The sequence below is a fragment of the Ischnura elegans genome, chromosome 2 (genome assembly GCF_921293095.1).
Source record: "Ischnura elegans chromosome 2, ioIscEleg1.1, whole genome shotgun sequence".
NCBI lineage: Eukaryota > Metazoa > Arthropoda > Insecta > Odonata > Coenagrionidae > Ischnura > Ischnura elegans.
In genome coordinates, this window is record NC_060247.1 from 61,111,299 (window position 1) to 61,126,233 (window position 14,935).

The following is a 14,935-nucleotide window of genomic DNA, read 5'->3' on the forward strand; positions in this document are numbered from 1 at the left end:
CTTCAAGGCCAGCGGACTTCGCTCGTAAATTGCGATTTTCGTTCCACGCTGCTGAAAAGTCTCTCAGGCAAAGAAACCGTCTCATTCCGTAAAAAATATTGCAATGGATAGTAACGAAGGCAGCATTTTCGTCTAGACCCAGTGGCTTAGCCAGGAATTTCATTCGGGGGGGAGGGGGTGTCCAAAACCAGGAGATAAAATTTTTGAAAATCAGGGAGCTAAGTAATGGGTTTTAAACTAATTTTAACACTTTTCATTATCGAAAAAACCTCATTTGTTAAATAAATATTTTGTAAATTCATGATTTTTAAATATTTTGCTTTCTTTTATGAAGGAAAATAATTGCGTTTTTATATTTCGGGGGGGGGGGGGTCCGTACCCCTTGAACCCCCCCTGGCTACGCCACTGTCTAGACCAAACAGTCTGTTAATGATGCTTTTAAATATTACTGACGAATTGAATTCCAGTTTTCATTTCATATTCAGAAATGAGGCAAGAAAAGGATCTTAAAAATAAAATGCTGATTAGCATAGATCTGAATAACGTGCTTCCACGTGAGAAAATATCCACATTTACCATCATTTAACAGTTGCCTTGCATCTGCTTACGCATTTGTCTCGTCATGACGCAATTTACTCATCCATACAGGAGCCATTAAGTAGTTATCAAAAGTGTTAGCGATGGATAGGTAAATTTAAATTCATAAATACCTACCAAGTTTGACTAGACTAATGGTGGATCTTACTCGCTTTTATGTACTTTCGTATTAATATTAGGTAAAGGAGAAAAATACCTCGTTTTTACGTATCCTCATTTATATACAAGTAACGTTTAACTAATTCGTTATATCCCTCTTGCTATGACAACATACAAACAAATGAAAAATCAAAATTTGGTGGAATCAATGAAGTTTTAAAGTTATATTCCATTTTTTATTTAAATATGGTTTGGTTGTCCATCAAAAGGTAGGGAGTATGACATATATTTATGGGGCATTTCTTAGCCCGTGAAGCAAGCAACTGAGATTTCCTATTTGCCTCACTTTGGTGGGAAGGTTGCGTGAAGAATGAGAAACAAGACAAGAGGAGGGAGACTTTCATGTTAGTCCCTCGAAGAAATATCACGCCTAATTTTTCATTCTAACTCATGACGTATGTTGCGGATAAAGTTCATAGGCAACCTTCTCGTTAAATTAGACTAATTTGTCATTTTATGTATTTATCACTCGAGATGAGTAATTCCAGATTTCTTATGTTTAAAGTGTCTGCGCAACCATTTTCTTTAGTCATCATTAATTATACTTTCCTCCGTAAAAAAATCCAAAGGTCAAGATATGATGAAACTAATCATGAATTGGTAGCAAAATTGTTTCAATTCATGGGTAAAAATAGTACTTTTCGCGTGATTACAGGTAGACTATATTCTGTCACTGATAAGTGGTTCTTTTGACATTAACGCTGTCAAGTAATCCAACAAGCTTAATCCCCAGAGAAAAAAATGCTGTTGATGTCAGTCTCAAAATGTAGAATGTATGTCATCATCCACTAAAAGAGGAACCACTTTGTCTTAATACTTACAGCTTAAAATTTAGGATCGAGAAATCATGCACGTTTCTTCAAATCCACCAATTTTTCATTAACTTTACATCAATCATCATCAAGTCATCTTAAACTCGATTCAGAATGTCTTTATTGTACTTGTTTTAAAAAAATATCTCTAATGTTTTCGGTTGAAGCACTATCAATTACAAAAAAAACGCTTATGTTTGGGTCGACTATTTTATGATAGATGCTCTCTGTTATGCATCTCCCAGTTATGTATCACGTAAACAGTGAGGAATTAACTTTCATTGCCAAAAATGCATACGAATTTCCTGTAATCGTACTTTATCCCTGCGGAAATAGATAAAAAAAACTGCAATAAATATAAAAGCGGTTTTTTGAAAAAATTTCCAAAAAAAATTCCAAACCATTTCTTCAATAATCCAAATAAGTCACGAAAAGACTAAACTCAGAACTCTGTCTTGAAAAGGTTTTCTTTGCATTTTTTCCTTAAACTCAGCTTATAGATCAAACAAGTAATAACTTTGCGAAGTAATAATGATATAAAGCCAATGATTACTTCTTTACAGGTAAAAGCTAATAATGTTTATGAATATTTATAATCACGCTATTTTCAAATTTCACATTAAATAACAGAAAAAACAGATTTTTACAGTTTGAGATCTAAAATATTATCTTTGCCGATATTGAGCATGATATATCGATGAAGTCTAAAAATTGATTCAATTGACATCAATTGTCTACTTTAATGGCAGTAAGTCCTTTTAGCTATAACTTGACGATAAGGCATGCTGGAAATAGCAGCGCCAGTGTTATAAACTTTTTTGTTGCAATCGTATAAAATAATTGTTTTCTTGGAAATGATAGTAAAATTTGTTATAACAGTAAAAATATCAGTTGATAGTTCAGTATTAAGTATTATTTTCCATCATAAATCGCGAGGAGCGTACGAGTATTTAAAATAAACTGGCCAAATTAGCTGCAAATTGTTATTATCATGCGCTTAGATCTTTATTCTGATTAATTTTTTTGTCCATGGTCAATTTCAAAAGAAACAGGAAAACGGATAATGCATGGAATTTTTCAAGAGCATTTAATTATGTTGTAATTTATAGATTCATTAAAAATGAGGTGCTTTTTTTGTTTCACCTCACTAGTAAATAACTGTAGTTTACAGGCATACAATGAAAGGATTTCATACTAAACATATTACCCTTACCATTGTTTGGCCTTTTTGTCATTGTTCATGAGGAATTTTCGGATTAAATTAAAACCACGTTCTCTTTTACGCAGCTCTGAGTTATTCTCAAACGAGATTGAGAGAGAATGACTCATATGTCAAAAAATAGAGTTCCAGTGGATAAGAAAATGTTTCGCCGAGGTCCATGATTTATAATTTTTAAACCGATTTTCATATATTTTAGTGCTTTTACCCATTTGTAGATGCCCTTTATTAATAAAAAATAAAAATTCATTTCAAGCATGAAAAATTTGTCACGCAATCCATTTTCTCAATTTTTCAGATTCCTTACTCTAGGAATATGATCACCAGTCACACATTAGCTCATAAAAGAGCAGATGAAAAGCTATTCGGCCATATGAGCATTTGATGGCTATTTAAGGTCGTGCCTCTTTACTGAATTAAGGCAGTCGTCTTGCGGTAAACGCATTAGTAATAACGAAAATGACAGAATAGCGCATGAGTACTTTACAGGCGCATTTTAATTGCTAATTTAGTGCTAGTGTACACAACTGAACTCCATCATCGCCAACCTTACATTTTAGTTAAAACCAGTCTCCCCTTACTTTATAAATAAAACCGCTAAACTCATAAATAGTTAATTCATGGTCCTTGTAAAGATGGATTTAATAACAGTTAACAATTAAATATCCTTCATAAGCGCATTTCAATTTATGCTCCTCCTCAAACAGTGGCGACAGAGAATAAAATGCGCGCGAAACGGCAACATATATATTACGCTTGACCGCCATGTTCTTGGGCCTCTTTTATTGGAGTCCCCTTGGCAGAAACATCGCATTTGTACGCATCGTTTCTTATGCTGTTCTACCGTTCACAACGTGGTAGAGTAATGATGATATGCTTACCAACACGGTTCCCTTTTCCTTCTGAGAGCAGCGCACATTAGTCAGTGCATCGCTCGCTCGATTAGAATGCAGAGTTAATGGAAACGCTTGTTGTCAGGACAACAGCCGTTGACAAATAAAAAGGACAAGGAAAATATAAAAAGGAAATGCCGTAACGAAATTACGCCAAGCATTTATTAAAGCCTTATATAGTGCCGGGGAAAACGGATTCCCATACCTATCCGTTCGGCAAAATATCTCTCTTTATCGTTTCTGTCAAACCTGGATATGTAGTGGGGTTCTAATATGATGTTCTCTGTGTCGCTCTTAAAGATATCCATTCAAGAGCAACCTAAGCCTAGCGCGTAGCCTCCGAGTCTTTAGTGGCTCCCAACCTAATGCGTTTAACATCTTTATGACGCTTTCTAAACGCACGCAGCAGTTTTTGACGAATCGCGCAGCTTACCTTTGAATTTTATTCCCGCGCACCACTGGCATTCCGGGCCATTACGCCATCCAGGCTCCTGAATTCCCATGGAAATTGTACCGAGGCTCATGTTACCAAATATATAGCCTTCGCTATCCATCATGATAGGCAACGCGAGGAAGAAAGGCCTTCAAAGAAGTCACAACCGGTTGAGTGCCTCAATGGTCCGTGGTTCGATTCACGGTCCAGAGGAATTTTTTCTCATGTGAATATATGTGAATTTCACCGCCACTCTGAATCGAAATATTGCATATATTGAATAGTGCTTCAGCTGCAAACAAATCTGCGAATCTCTAATGGGTGAGGACCGTGGTACATACAGTAAAACTCGCTTGTTACAATCACCCGAACGAAATACCGCCCATTCCGAGGATAAATACTCCCTATTTAGAAATCCCGCCCAAAGCAGGAAACGAGTTCACGGTTCCTTGAAATTTCCTGGGGTCACCAGAGTTAATTTCCCCACATTAAACGTGTACGGATGATTCGAAATTTCCACCGCTACCAACTATTATTTGGTCAACTGTGGAATTAATTCCTCCTATATAAAGAAATTACGGCCATCTTCGCTACTTGCTACTATCTTATCAGCAGTTGTTCCCACCTGTGGCCATTGTCACATACTTTGACTGTTTAAATTAAAATTCTTCCCTCTAAAGCTTTCATGGAAAGGGTGGGACGATTGTTTGTTTTGTCTGTTTGTTAAATAAAGACCATTTACGGAATATTAGCCGGCAATCCTGTGATTTATAGGGAAAAATCCTTGACATAGATAGGAAAACCCTGGGCGGAACGAGGTAAACGATTTTTTAAGTGCGAAGAAAGGTGCTCCACAAGCGGCAATAACTACATATAATCCATACTGGCGTTGCTTATGGGTTGAGCAACACCAATCTAGAGAAGTTATAGTTATTGCCGCTTTTTTCGCACTAAAAAAACGCTTACCCTGTTCCGACCCGGGTTCCTCTACATTGAAGAGGATGTCTATTTGTCTGTCCGGTATGAATTTCCATACGGCTTCAAGAATTTTAATTTTTGTAAGTACATAGGTGCATCTCATGCCCTCAAACCCCGTAGTACAACTTGCGGATGCGCCCGACTTGTCCTCTGCATCGTTTTTTCATTGTCGTTTGTTTATGTCTCGTTATACAACTTCTGCTGTTTGACATCCCGTGGGTAGGCACACCTCTTGACATGCTCAAAGAGAAAACATAAAAATATTCAGAATGATCATTAATTCCAAGTTCCAATTTCCCCACTTCTCTGGTTACTATCTTTCCCGAACAACGACGGGTGGCTTGCTATTAATGGATATAAGGAAATCCTGTTTATAACAAAATAAAATTATGATATCCTGGAATTCGTTATTATCGAGCGTTTTACTGTACTAGAATATTTTGTGGATCACCGGTTATTTTGCATGAAGACTATGTGACGGTGAAGTTTGACCACATTTCCATTCGCATCCCGTTGACGATCGTGTACTTATGTCACGTGGGCCCTTCCTCTGTGGCGTGCATTGCTCCCAGTAACCCTAGTTTAATCCACCCACTCACTTTCGCCCGAAACTGCACTCAAGCGCCAAGACCCGAGGAAGGCGCATGCGAGCTGACTTTGTTTTGGGTCACCTCAATACCTGCCTACTCGAAATTTTCGATTGCTTCCGGGCGTCTGGCTCTAAATTTTTTTTTCTTTTGCTTCGTTTATTTCGTTCTTTTCCCCTCCTGGTCGAAACTGGCCTGCCTGGTTGTGACATCGAGTTTCCTGCCGTCTTTTTTCCCCTTCCCTGAGAAGTCCGAAGAACTAAATCTTGATTTTCAACTTATCTCGCCGTATGCTCCTCACGTTTTTGTGGAAAGGTATATTTTAGTATCTTGTTCTCATCTGCGATTTGTGGAAAAAACGATCTTTAGGAATTCTTTTGTTTTCGCCGAGTAAAAAAGTCCATGATTTTATACCATAGGGTAAGACTTTGACTATCGCCTTATTGTACCTATGAATTTATACATAAGTCATCGATGCTTGTTTGGGAGGTGTACACGAGCTAATAAATTTGTTTCTGATTGTGATGTACCTATATTTTCTCGAGCACGCCTAAATGAAAGCAATTATTTTTTTTTAGTTCCTTAAACAATCTAATTCTTCGACAGATTGTTCTACCGACACGTACATTTCTTTAATGAAAAGCGTAAATTTATGAAGAGTAGCATTCACTTTTCTTTAAATATTTGATGTAAATCACTATCTATCTTCTTCTCCAAGTAGCCAAAACTATCACTTCAATTTTTCCTCATCAATACATATGATACATAATGTAATATTAATTCAAGGAAAGAAATCGAAGTAGCATTTTTAGTTGCCCTATAGATTGTTCATCTAAATTTCCTATAAAGTGGAATTGTACCATTTTGAAACTCTTTGCTTCAATTGAAATTCAGAATCAAATTTAGTGAAAATATTTTAACATCCAGAAAAACATAAATTCATTTGGTGGTCATTATATCTAGGGGATCATGTGGGTGTGGTAAATATAGTGAGGGCTTCCTACCTAGTGGTTCAGGGTTCAAATCCCTGTGGTGGCGGAAATTATCCTCTGAATGCCCAATCTCTTCTGGAGTGGATACTTTAATTACGGCACTACGTCCATCGGTAGGGACGTGAAACTGTGGTCCCCTGGGCGCTTTTCGTTAAGAGTAGGCTGATGCCGATGCTAGGTTTCTCTCCACCCTTCCTATGCTACTGTTGACTGCAAATTACCTCAACTGTCTATCTCCTCCTCCAATTACCATAAAAAAATCATACTGCCATATCCTCAATTACATAACAATGTCAACATCATCGGTGCGTGCATTTATTGATAATTTGCCTTTCAATGCTTTTTGTTAACTGTTCCCTTTGTTACAATTTTGCAATTTTTTCCCTGAATTAATTTTATTTTCGCATGGGAAAGGAAGGTGGGTTGTGATATTTGCGGCGCTATTTTTTAATCTAATTACTGCGCACGTTTCTATTTCGGAATCGCTTCTGTGAGGGATGATGTGGACTGATAGCTCCTTCATTAAAGGCCTGTAAGTTGTCACCAATCGGAAATCGAAAGCGAAGAAATGCTTCGATTCTCTTCGCCCTCCTCCCAAACTACCACTTTCACCTTCTTTTCTTTGGGGAAGAAATGATCATCACGCAGAAAGTCACGTGAAATGCAGTTTAGGAATAAATTTTTATGCAAATGGAGAGCAAGCTAGTAAATGAATTATGCCTACTAAAAAAATTAAAATGTCTTTTTGCTGTCCTTTTTTGTAATAGAATGGAATGTTGAAGAAACGGATACGTTAAAAGGACTATAATGAAAAATATGGCTGGTGGAAATAGTAGGCGCTAATTATCAGAAATTCTTGGTAGAAATAAGCATGTAAGTAAGTAAATATATAATATTCAAATACCTTGTTTAAGGAACCATATTCATAATTACGAAAAATTGGTTGAAGATCACACTAATAGGGATTTAAAATGCTCCCTCGAAATGATGAGGCGTCATAAAATTCTTGGAATCAAGAAAATATCTATCCAAATGTATTTGCATAACTCTAAGAATAGCATGGAAAATATGGGGTTTAATTATGTCATGGATAAAGGAGCTACTCCATTTCTCGAAGACTTTAATGCTAAGCAAAGCGTGTAGCATCGTCGTGGCCGTTAATTATTTATTACACCTCATTTCAAATTTTCAGTCCGGTATACATTTTCTCTAGTTTGGTGTTTTTCCGCAATCTTTCCGCCGTGTACATTTGAATTCCACCAAGTATCAAACCATTTCATATGTATTATGCTCGATTTCGAGGTATTCCTTTATCATGTAATCCTAGATTTAAACATTCAAATTCATATAATTGCAAGTATGTCATATAAAAAATTCATAATCATTATGTAAACCATTTAAATTCTTGCATCATAATTATACATTCAATTCAATGCTTTTGCTAAATAAAGGTGAGTGGGAAATATATTATTTCCATGGGTTGACGTCGTAAAACATCTATCGAGTGGGTGTGAAGTCTTGAGATTCAGGTGATAATTCATTATCATTGGTCAACAATCCTAAATTTGGCTCTCCACTCAGTTCTCCTACCAGCTTAACTTTTCACACCTACGCATTTCTTCTCTCTCACATCCTTGTGTACCTGTTCCATATATTTCATTCAATGCCTTCCTTTTCCTCTCTTTCCATCCACTTGTCCCTCGACTATGGTCTTCATCAGGCTATAATGTTTCAAAGATGAGGCCTATAATTCTGTTCCGTCCTCTTATTAAGGTTTTCACGGGGTTGCTTCTGTCCTACTCTACTTAGGTCTTCCTCATTACTAACACGTCCGATACTTTTATTTCTCATCATTCATTTGTAGTACCACAAAGTGATAATTTTTATTGATCATTATGATGTTAATATAATATTATGGGTATAATATTAGCTGAAAGGATCATAAGTGGAGATCTGCATCAATCCAAGCTTATGATTGCTGTCCAATGGTGTTGATGATAATTATTAATGAGTCATACAATAATTATAATTGAAGATTCAGTTCAAGTAAAAAATATCAAAGCGATCATATAGCTATGAATAATTCATTCTTTTGTATTTAAATGCTTTACTTGCCCCCATATTGTTGCCTTTACAGCCTTTAGTTGTTGGTTCAGTCATGTTTATTGCCACGTCTTACGATTAATTGGATGAAAAGCCGTATGTCTCGGTAAAATAATGAACGCTGAAATTGCTTGATATGTATTGTCATGCATGAGCCTGAGACTAGTTGGGACGTTAAAGTATTTTGACCCACAGGCATCAATGAGTTATGATATTCAGGCTAAAAGCTATGTATAGATGGTGACCGGGAAATCTTTACCAATCTCAGAGGCTCCTTTACATTATTTTTTCAGGAATTCCCAACTGACTATACATTAGGCTGTTTTTATGTTTTATGGTGAGTTTGCACTGATAAAATACAGATCGATGAAAAGATGTTTTAACTTTCCGGAAGAATAAGTAGTAGAAGGATAAGTACTTACCCTCCGCATTTCTTTCGTAAATCTCGTCCTGGATTCTATTTATAGAGGCTTTGCATGCTACGCACCCTATTTTTTCAAGATACACATAACATGACTTTATCTCTCTTCGTAACGTAAACAACTACACTTAATTAACACTCTTTTTTGAACGACAACTGCATTTAATTAGCACTTTCACCAAAGGTGTACCGGTATTTAGCGTGCTTTCTAAACGTCGCGCAATGAATTTGAAGTAATGCCTCTCCTTTTCGATAGCTCCAGCCTAATGAGTCCGGTTTCTTTTGAAGCAATCTACCTCATGAATTTTGAAATGGTGAACTCCCATTTTAAAATTACGAGACTAAAGGTTACACTGTATGTGTGCGTTTGTGAAATGGATGGGGTGTTCTCATTAGCATCGCAGCTCTAAGTGACTGTCCTCGTCAAGTTTCCCATATTCTTCCGTCATCATACACGCACATTTCCAAGATATTAAACTTCCAGTAGAGCAACTCTAAAAATTATCCTTTGAGAAAGCTTTTTGTACTTAGTTATTTTTAAACATTTATTTTTAATTCCCAGTTTTTAATATTCCGCTGGTATTTTATTGTATTTTCTATTAGATAAGATGAGTTTTCGTACTAAAATTGTGTAAACTTCGGATGAGATTGCACTTCTTGGGTCAAATTTCCCCTTTTTTACCCGAATTAAACCATTTATTGACATTAGGTGTAATTAATATCTTGTGATTAACACCAATGTATCTGAAATCCGGTCTCTTGTAACCGAAAATTGTTTACTTGGCTCTCATACCGAAGCGACGGACCGTCTATGAGAAAAGCATTGAAATTAATTTCAGCCAAAAATTTGAGCCAAAGATTTTGAAAAATAAAACTGTAATACGAAGCAGCTGGCATGGCACCAAGAGTTTTAATTTAGTGATTTTATTGGTAATGGCTCACCTTAGTGACTTTCGTAGTTCCATAACTTTCAAGCAAAAATCACATCATTAGCAACGGAGTTGCATTCGTAAAAAATGGCCGCTATTTGTGGAGGCAAAAACTCGAATGAGCACGAAACTTCTTGTATAACAAGTTGTGATTTGCTATGGCTTTTAGGGCTAATACGTGGCCGAAGCGACTGATTCATGTGGATAAAATTTTTAAAGTAGATGCTTTTTTGTTGTTAAAATAGGTTATACAGGGCCATTTTTTCTTATTTCCGCTGAGTCAATGTTGAAGGATTATTTATGCTGGCGCTTGAATTATGGACGGGAGTTTTCTTCGCTTGATTCTCGCCATAATTGTCAACGGCTGCTCTCTGTCTCACGTCATCTCTTCTTCGGAAGTGTCCTTTGATGATTTTACTCGGCCTTTCCGGGAATCCAGATTAGCTGAGTGGTAGATAACTAAAATCCTAAAATGTTTGTTGAATTCCCTTCGGCAGAACTCTTGGTCATCACGCAGACCGTTGAAGGAATGGGATGAGTGGACGATTGAACATAATACTCTCACATCACACCATACAGTGAGCGCTTCGACGCGGCGTATAGGTTATGCAAGCTCACTTTTCCTTGTATCCCTTCGAAGCGATTCAATTTAGGCCAAGCTTTGTTGAAGCCACGAAAAGAAAGGTTTGAGGGAGCCTTATGCTGCATTTCTCCCGTTAGATTCACGTCTTAGCGTGAGTAATACCCGAACCACTTGCCTTCGCCCAGTTTCTCCCTGTTCTCGTCACACCTGTAATTTTCGTTTTTTTTTAATGACGCGAACTTGATTTGATGACTGTCTCACCTTTTGAGAAACTTATTTTGAGCATTGAAACTCCGTAGATTGTGCTGTACTCTACCTTGAAGTCAGTGTTGGCGACGGAAAATTCGTATCAAAGAAATTATGGAAATTCTATCCTTTTTAATCTTAACCGCCCATTTTTTTTAATTACTCCATATTCACGAAGAAAATTTAGAACTGTTGAGTTTTAAAATGGGACACTCACTTTTATTCGTTCTTTACCGATTGCATTTGATAATAAAAGGCGGCCTCAGTTTTGGTGGGGTAAGAGTATTTTACTTTTAACTTTGAGTATCGCGGATTCGAGTCACGCATGGATAAATTTTTAACAGCCACGACATGGTTTGTGCATTAATATTGCTATATTTAAATGTAAAAACTTGGGGTATACCTCGTGTAAAAAGTAATCAATTGTTCTATAATTTAAAATATTACATTATGTCTTTTCATACTGATCACCAATGTGTTGATTCCACAGTTCTTGAACCATAAGCTTAAATATATATTAATAGTATATTTTAGTAAGTAAATTTATTGCTTAGAATAAATTAAATACAGGCGATTTATAAAATATTTTTATAAGCCATTTTTATTGAGAACGGAAAGGTTTTAATCCAAAGGATATAGTGCTTTCCTTTTGACTCTCAACTTCAATATCAATCACGCTCCCAGTCTATGATTGTTAATACTTTAAAAATATTCCTTCAATTGAAGAAATGGGACTCAGAAAGGTTACTATAGCTTTTTCCATTAAATGACTCACATATTGAAGGTGCTTTTTCCTTTATTACGGTGGGTGAAAATTATGTTGGCCCGGTATGTTGGTGCTTAATACATTAAATATGGGTATTCTTTTTAAATATAAATCTATCACGCAAAGAACTAGTTATCACTGTAAATAAATTACTGTTAATTTTAATTTGATATATAATAGGTATGATACTCATGGCGAAACCTCTTTAGCCTTATCAGGCAGTAATTTTCTGTATCGTTGTTTCCAGAAGATGTTAGATTGATTCTGTGGCAATTACAAAGTTTTTGGATGAGTTTCCCAATTTGTTACATGTATTGAATCAGTTAGAATTTTACCTAGTTTAGTCTACGCTTTAACTATATTTAAATGACCGATAGAGAATTCCCCCAATAATTATAATCCTTGTTGGAATGTGCTTAAATTAACTCTATTAGGCGTGATCGCTCCTTGTGAAGCTTTCGAGTGGATAGTATAATTCGTGGCCGGTGTTTTTGATTAGGTAAAGGTAATTTACAGATAATAAAATGAAGAAGCGCAATTAGAATACATATTTTGTTTTATTTTTTTAAAGATTTTTTCATTATTTACAAAAATATAGGCGTAAGAGTGAGTCTTCTTTTATGAGTTGATTGTTGTTTAAATAGCGATGAGATATTTGTATTCTCTTGCAAGAGAATGATGTTAAACTTCAGCTCATAAACAACAGTAGCGTGGTCCACAGCCGAGTCTGAAAAAATAAAGATAGAGAAAATTTTATTAACTTTAACAATCAATTTTCATGACTAAATTATTTAAAGAGAACAGTGATAATTGATTAAAAATATCATTGATTTCTTAAAACCATTTAAAATTTTTTATGATTTGCTTAGATATAATGGTGTTGTTCCAGTTTATTTTAATACAAGCTTCTTTCTTTCAATATCGTGATTTTTCTGACATTGCTTACCTTTTTGTTCTCAGCTTAGTTCTCAGATTTAGCATAGATAAGAGACTTTTGCCAATGATTCAGGATAAAATTTCCTGGACTGTGTGCTAATTAAGCTGCCGTTGACTTAAATCAGGTTCACAAAACTTATATTGAAATTGAAACTTAGTATTAGCTTTGAGCATGGATTGGTTTGGTAGTACCGAGGACGATAAAATCATCACTCACCTAGTAGAGGGACATTTTTCACCATCCGTGGGCTCCTCCAATGGCGAGGGAGTGACCGCCGAGAGCTGCTCCTGATCCCAAGCCATAACCGTATCCTGCGGAAGATCCGAGACCGTATCCGGCGGAAGATCCGAGACCGTATCCGGCGGAAGATCCGAGACCGTATCCACCACCATAGCCCAGTCCTGATCCATAGCTAAGTCCAGATCCATAGCTAAGGCCAGATCCGTAGCTCAGTCCAGATCCGTAACCCAAACCAGAGCCGAGGGATAGCCCATGACCGTACGACTTGGTGAAAACGGGCACCGGCTTGTGGATGGGGACGGGATGGGGGACCGGGACGGCCACTGGCTTGGGGACGGCGACGGCGTAGGGCTTAGGCACAGGCACTGCCACTGGGTGGGGGACGGCGACCTTGACGGGGACGTGAACGGGGTAAGGGACGGGCTTCTCAATGGGGACGGGATAGGGCTTGTCGACGGGGACGGGGTAAGGGCTCGGGACATGAACTGGGTACGGCTTGTGAACGGGGTATGGCACGGGGTGAGGGACGGGAACCGGGATGTTCTTGTGGACGGGGACCGGGACGGGGTGTGGTACTGGGACGGGGACCTGCTTAGTGACAGTGATGGTCTTGTGGACGGAGGCTGCGCCTAAGCCGAGTCCTAGGCCAGATCCGTATCCGTAGCCACCACCGTATCCGTAGCCAGCACCGTATCCTAAGCCACCACCATAGGAAAGTCCGCCATAGCTGCCGAGGGAGCTTCCCAGGCCAAGTCCGTGTCCACCGTATAGTCCTCCACCATAGCCGCCTAGACTACCGTAACTGCCGCCGAGGGCTAAGCCACCTCCTCCGTAGCCTAGACCCAAGGCGCCTCTCTTCTCTTGCTTCTTCGGTTCCTCCTCAGCCACCGCGAGGGCGAAAAGAGCTAGGAAAAGTACGCCTACCTGTGAAGAAAAAGCGAAGATTGTAGGATAGGACTGATTAATTTGCTGCTAACCTAGAAGGGCAGTGCACGAATTGATCTTTCGGGTATGTTACTTCGTCTACTGCATAGCAGTCCCCTTTAAAAGATACATTTTCGTTTAGTGATAGCTATTTTGAGTGAGAATTTTAATTTTTAGTTGTTTCCATATGTTTTTGTGATATCTAAGTTTAAATATGGGCTTTTGGAAAAAATTTTCAGTAATGGTGTAATGTAGGTGTATAATGGAATTGAGGATACCTATGGAAGATTATTAACTCATCCATGGGGCACAACTAAATTTTCTATTTTCTAATTTTGCAGGAGTCGTGATATTTTGTGTTTTCCATGCAGTTTAATCCGGAAAATGACGAACAGTCTTGTGAATATTGCCTAATATAATGCTAAATGAATCGTATCTTGCGGATAAAGAGGTATTAGAAAAATATTTGCCGGTGAACGAGTACGAAAAGCAAGTTAAACTTCCAGCTAACTCCTCGGTAAGCAAAAGAATTCTTTACTGATATTTCCAGTTGGCAGCGCGGTATGAATTTTCCGTGAGTGTAAAACGCACACGCTCTGGGGTAAACGATTCCCACAAGGCGCACAATATCCCGACCCTTGTATCCTCACGCCTCTGAATTTACCTGGAACTTCATTTTGATCGCTTTCCTGTGCCTTCGGAGACAGGAGGTTGGAGCTGGAGTGGGCTTATACCAAAAACGTCCCGCACCTCTTATATATACACACCGCGACGTATATGTAACGCCCCTCTCCTGTTAACCCCATCTCCACTTTCGCTGGGACCGCCCAGGGGTGCTCTCTTCCGCCCCCTTTCCTCCCCTTTCTCGTCATCCCTTTGCGAACCAGAGGCCTCTACACCCTTCCCTTTCTTTCCCTCCTTGGCCCCACGATGCCCTACCACCACGGCTTGAAGACACGGCGCCGCCTTCTCTCACTCATCCTTACCGTCCCTGCACGCGCCTACGGGAAAAGACGGGTTACGCCAGTCATCTGATTCGATAAGGAAAAACAGCATCCCTGGGAGATCATTGGCGACCTTTGTTGACCAAAGTGCAACCCTCCCACTCTGGTAGTT

At 38.1% G+C, this 14,935-nt stretch overlaps 1 protein-coding gene across 2 annotated transcripts; it reads right to left on the reverse strand.

Moving 5' to 3' along the window:
- Positions 1-12,256: 12,256 nt before the first annotated feature.
- On the reverse strand, positions 12,257-14,552 carry LOC124153823 (cuticle protein 63-like). 2 transcript variants are annotated; one of them, XM_046527195.1, is made up of 4 exons: positions 14,484-14,552; positions 13,015-13,819; positions 12,872-12,966; positions 12,257-12,445 (listed from the first exon to the last, which is right to left on the reverse strand). In XM_046527195.1, the coding sequence occupies exons 1-3, from the start codon at positions 14,493-14,495 to the stop codon at positions 12,890-12,892; spliced, it is 894 nt and encodes a 297-aa protein (XP_046383151.1). In that variant the 5' UTR covers positions 14,496-14,552; the 3' UTR covers positions 12,257-12,445; positions 12,872-12,889. The 2 variants fall into 2 exon arrangements, with proteins under 2 accessions (XP_046383151.1, XP_046383150.1); XM_046527194.1 differs by having other exon boundaries at positions 12,872-13,819.
- Between the last annotated feature and the right edge of the window lie 383 nt (positions 14,553-14,935).